General features: G+C 40.4%; 1 protein-coding gene across 1 annotated transcript; it reads right to left on the bottom strand.

Moving 5' to 3' along the window:
- Positions 1-2502: 2502 nt before the first annotated feature.
- LOC116580067 (zinc finger protein 501-like) lies at positions 2503-4063 on the bottom strand. The gene is made up of 2 exons (XM_032326099.1): positions 3380-4063; positions 2503-3114 (listed from the first exon to the last, which is right to left on the bottom strand). Exons 1-2 carry the CDS (start codon positions 4061-4063, stop codon positions 2503-2505), a joined length of 1296 nt encoding a protein of 431 aa, XP_032181990.1.
- Positions 4064-5796: the final 1733 nt, after the last annotated feature.

The following is a 5796-nucleotide window of genomic DNA, read 5'->3' as shown; positions in this document are numbered from 1 at the left end:
TATAACCGTAAGCACCATCTCCACTGAGATGTACTTCATATGCTTTATATCATACGGTCTTCTTCAATGGAAAATTAGGTACGCATGAGTCCCACTTAATGGAGCAGGACTTCTAATATTTTTGACGTAGCAACAATCAGCCCCATGTTCTTACACGCCCACGAGGAACAGAGGAATTTTCCTCAGTGATTTCAGAGGAAATACATCAATATTGTTAGTCACAAATCTCATATAGGGTTAATATAAAAATTTAAAAATATTGATATGCTGGGCGCCTGGGTGGCTCAGTGGGTTAAGCCTCTGCCTTCGGCTCAGGTCATGATCTCAGGGTCCTGGGATCAAGTCCCGCATCGGGCTCTCTGCTCAGCAGGGAGCCTGCTTCCTCCTCTCTCTCTCTGCCTACCTCTCTGCGTACTTGTAATATCTCTCTGTCAAATAAATAAATAAAATCTTAAAAAAAAAAAATATATATATATGAAAAAGTCCATCTACTAAATTTGTTCAACAGACTACCATATACATTTTCTAAGTGTTCAGGTCTGATTTATACTTATAATCACTATTTTCATGCAGGGTAATGTCTGAGTAGAGTGGATAATGTATTCCATTGGCTTAATTTCTGTAATATTCATTGGCATCTGATGTTCAATTCAATAGTTTTCTAAACATTGCTAACTTTGAATCAACTTTCCTTAATGCATTCTCTGGTGTGTGCTCCAGTGTATACTAAAATGAAGGCCTCTCCATATACACGATGTTCCAAGGGTTTGAATCTAGTGAGCATTTTGACATATTGAATAAGAACTGAATTCCAGTTAGAGGCTTGGCCACGTTCTTTACATTTCACACTTTCACTCCTATATGAAAACAATGATGTTAAGAAAGTTGGGAGTCCCACTGAGAGGTCAGACACATTCTTAGTATTTGTACACTAACTTTCCTATTTAAAATCTCTCATATGGAATGAGGAGGAAGCAGTCCTTAGGCACTCTCTCACATTTATTACATCCGTAGTTTTCTCTGCAGGGTGAATTCTGTGGTGTGCAGTAAGGGTTGTGTGCCTGCTAGGGGTTTGGCCACATTATTCATCTGCTGTCTTTCCAGTATAAATTCTCTGTTTAGAAGGCGTGCATGTTGGACAAGGGTCTTGCAACACTGGTTATATTTATGAGGTTATTGTAGAATATGAATTCTCTCGTAGGCATGATCAGTGAGCACGCTTTAACCAATTTTGCTCACATTCTTCTTTTCTTTCTTTTTTCAAGATTTTATTTATTTATTTGATACAGAGATGGAGAGAGAGCATAAGTAGAGAGGAGGGTCAGGCAAGGGGAGAGGGAGAAGCACACTGTCCGCTGAGCAGGGAGCCTGATGCAGAGCTCAATACTGGAACCCTGGGATCATGACCTGAGCCGAAGGGAGCCGCATAACCGCCTGAGCCACCCAGGTGCCCCTGTTTTTACATTCTATATACTGGTAAGCCTTCTATCTAGTATGAATATTACGATGTTTAGTGAGGACGGAGTGCATGTAAAGTCCTAACAACATTCTTGATGTTGGTAAGGTTTCTCTTCAGAATGAATTCTCTGATGCTCAGTAACATCCAGTTAAAGGCCTTGCCACATTCATGACATTCATCAGGTTTCTCTCCAGTATGAATCCTGTGATGTCCAGTAACTGTTGAGCTGTGTATAAAGGCCTTGCCCCACACTTGATATTGGTAAGGTTTCTCTCCAGGATGAATTCTGTAATGTTGAGTAAAGCCGGAGGTGTGGTTAAAGGCCTTGCCACAGTCTTGATATTGGTAAGATGTCTTTCCATTACAAATTCTCTGATGCTGACTAAGACTTGAGTACCAGTTAGAGGCCTTGCCACATTTTCAGAATTTATAGGGTTATGATATATATATATATATATATATATATATATATATATATATATATATATATATATAGCAAAACTATATATATAGTTTTGCTATGTAGACTGAGGTGTGAGTTCACCTTAAAGGCTTGCCACATTTTGACACTGGTAAGGTTCTTCTCCAGTATTAGTTCTGTAATGTTCAATAAGAGTTGAGCTGTCCCTAAAGGGCTTGCCACATTCCTCACTGACTAAGACTTGAGTACCAGTTAGAGGCCTTGCCACATTTTCAGAATTTATAGGGTTATGCTATATATATATATATATATATATATATATATATATATATATACACACACATATATACATATAGCAAAACTATATGTATATATATATATATATGTATATATAGTTTTGCTATGTAGACTGAGGTGTGAGTTCACCTTAAAGGCTTGCCACATTTTGACATTGGTAAGGTTCTTCTCCAGTATTAGTTCTGTAATGTTCAATAAGAGTTGAGCTGTCCCTAAAGGGCTTGCCACATTCCTCACATAGGTAAGATTATTCTCTACAGTGAATTCTGTAATGCTGAGTAAGACCTGACCTCAATTTGAAGGCTTTGCCACACACCTGACATTGTTAAGGTTTTTCTCCAGTATGAGTTCTGTGATGTTGAATAAGGTATGAACTCCAGTTAAAGCTCTTGCCACATTCGTGACATTGGTAAGGTTTCTCTCCAGTATGAATTCTGTGATGTTTAATAAGTTGTGAAGGGATGGCATAGGCATTACCACATTCTTGACATTGGTAAGGTTTCTCTCCAGTATGAATTCTATGATGTTGAGAAAGGTGTGAAAGGCAGATAAAGGTCTTGCCACATTTTTGACATTGGTAAGGTTTCTCTCCAGTATGAATTCTGTGATGTTTAATAAGGGATGACCTCCGGTTAAAGCTCTTGCCACATTCTTTACATTGGTAAGGTTTCTCTCCAGTATGAATTATGTGATATCGAGTAAGGATTGAGCTGTGGTTAATGCTCTTGCCACATTGTTGACACTGGTAAGGTTTATCTCCATTATGAATTCTCTGATGTTTAATAAGTTTTGAGCACAATGTAAAGGCTTTGGCACAGTCATTACAGTTGTAAATTTTCCCTGCAATATGAATTCGGTGCTGTCTATTAAGACTTGAGTGATCGTTAAAAGCCTTGCCACATTCTTGACATTTGCAGGGTTTCTCTCCAGAATATATCTGTGAATGTCCATTTATTGATGAACAGTCCTTAAAGCTTTGACCACCTTCACATTTGTAAACTTTTTCTCCAGTATGCCTTTGCCGATGTTGAGATACTGTTGAGTGGCAGTGAAAGGATTTACCACATTCCCTAAAAATATGTTTCCTTTCCCTGAGGGATTATCTCATTGATGTTTAGGCTTGATGACTGACTATATATGGTCTGTGGTTTATTAGATGTAAATGGGCTTTTTCCCTCATGAATTCTCTGATGATCACCTACACTGGAAGACTGGTTACGAGATTTCCCACATTCATTATATTTATGAGGGCTGTCTCCCAAATGGTGACCATTATGTCTATTGACATTAGAGCTTGGATGAAAACCTTCCCCACATTTATCACATTCATGATAGTTCTCTGCAAATCTAGCACTGACACATCTCTGAACACTTGATCCCTGGTTCAATGTTTTCTCAGATTCAGTGCATTCGGCAATTCTGTCTCCAGTGAAAAGCCTCTGGTTATACTGTAGGGTTGACTCCTTAGTGAAGTCCCTCTTATGTGGATCCCACTGAGCACTTTGTTCTTCATTTCTAAATCTCTGATTTAAGGTCAGGCCAATCCTATCTTCCAAATGGCTCAAGTCATTATTTTCAGCATGGACTAGGTTACTTTCCAGATGTTCCAAATGGTCTGTCCACAAATCGCTATGCTTGAATATCTGGTTGGAGCTTGTGCTGACAGAGACCCACTGATCTGCAGAAACAGTTGACTTAAAAAGGGAGGTCTTCCACAGCGGTTTATATACTTCACCATTTGGGGCAGTGAGATACTCATTAAGGGACATTGCCTTGGTTTGGGTGTATTGTCTAGGATTTCTTTGATGCCTTTCACTGTCCCCATCATTGTCCCAGTAAGTGCATAAGTGTAAAATCTCAATGGTGCTATCTTTGTATTTGTGCATTGACCCATTCTGGAAAGAACCTTCTATGCTCTGCTGTAGCAGGAAACTCTGGGTCTCATGTGAAGATAGGGCTGAAAGATACCAAATAAAAGTAAAACCATTGCATTTCCTACATTCAGAAAAATATACTGATGACTTCTAATATGGAAGCATCAAGTCAATCAGACAATGTCAGAAAGATGGCTGACAAGGAGTCATCAGAACCTCATTTCCCCATGGATGCGTAACATGGTACGCAACATATTTACCATATATCCTAATAATATATCCTAATAGATAATTCTGTGATATGGTCACAGTGTAGCAGAAATCACTTTCCTGTATCTCTAACAATCACAAAAAAGATTGTATAAGCTCAAAATTATCAGAAGAATGGAGGATATGGAAACAGAAAACTGAACTGAACCAGAGTACAGTAAAAATAGGAACATATCAAGCACAGGAAGAGTTATTTGGTAGAAAAGATCAACAACACTGACAGACCATGAAATAAATGAAGAATAACAGAAAAATGACTGACTATACTGACAAGTGAAGAAGTGAAAATGGACAAAGTATAAGTGACTGTAGGAATAAGGTATAAGAGCCAAGAATATTTTAGGAGGGAGAAATCACAAGATTTCGGGTGGGAGCTACAGAGAGAGGGAATCACATGAAGACATCACACTAGATATGCAGTGTGACTTGAGCCTGCATCCCAGGACCCTGAGATCAAGATCTGAGCAGAAATCAAGAGTCAGTACTTACCCAAGTGAGCCACCAAGCACCCAGTTATTTTTTAACTCTTATCTCTGTGGTAAATTTCTCACTATTGCTTTCTCAACTGTTGAGTTTCCTTATGATTGCAACCTTAAATTCTTCATCAAGCTCCTTACTACCGTTTCCATTGTATGTCTGCCCTGTTCTTATATGTTGGTTTTCTTTGGGATAAATTCTTTCATCTTGGCATTTGTCTAACTCTCTACTTTCCTCTGTCCACTAGAAAAGTCAGTGGTGTGTCCTGTTGTATCCTTTAGACCAGTGGTCTGCAGGGACTCTCCTTGCCTTCTACAGGCAGTGTTTGGTCCCTGGCCTGAATGTTGCCAGATTGAACGAGGTGAGCTTTGCTCCAATTGTGAAAGGAGACCTGACGACAACTCCACAAGGTCTGCGGCCCTGTAGAATCTCTGCTCAGGAGACGTGATGTGGACAGGGGCTGAACTTGCTGAGCCTGAGGAAAGCCTCACTGAGAAGGGCTGTCTCCACAGATCACATGGGGGTGGGGCCTGTGTAAGAAAGGCAAACATCCAGTGTCTTACTGAGTGGGACTCAGTCTTTGTGCTACAGGACAGGAGGGGCCTCCCATGTTTTGGAAGCCACATGTCACTGAATGCTTCCTCTCAGGAATGTGCTCCTAGACTACTGAATATTCTCCCCACTATGTGCCCCAGGTGTTCTTCAGATGACTCTTTCCACACTGTGAGCCCCCGTGTTGTTTCCCAGCCTTCTGTCCAGGAGCACCCCAGTGCCCTCCTGGTTCTATCCCATCCAAACCTGCTGACCATTAAACCTCCAGGCTTTAAGATGTGCTGGTTCCAAGAACTCAGAAAATTCAGCCCTTCTCCCTTTCCAAGCCAATGGCTTTGGGAAAACCTCTTTAGGCATCCCCTCAGTGCTCCTCTGTCATGACACTACTGCAGAGCTGGGGCTCCCTCCCCTCCACAATGCTATACTCCTCTCCTCCCTAAACCAGA

Source organism: Mustela erminea, chromosome 19, assembly GCF_009829155.1.
Source record: "Mustela erminea isolate mMusErm1 chromosome 19, mMusErm1.Pri, whole genome shotgun sequence".
Classification (NCBI taxonomy): Eukaryota; Metazoa; Chordata; class Mammalia; order Carnivora; family Mustelidae; genus Mustela; species Mustela erminea.
This window is presented reverse-complemented; position numbering and strand designations above follow the sequence as displayed.

Bases quoted from the DNA above. Each gene is read 5' to 3' on its own strand.
- LOC116580067 (XM_032326099.1), bottom strand. From the start codon at position 4,063: ATGCACAAATACAAAGATAGCACCATTGAGATTTTACACTTATGCACT. The intron at 3,115-3,379 runs GTAGGTGATCAT...GGACATTCACAG, and splicing joins CTCGTAACCAGTCTTCCAGT to ATATATTCTGGAGAGAAACC.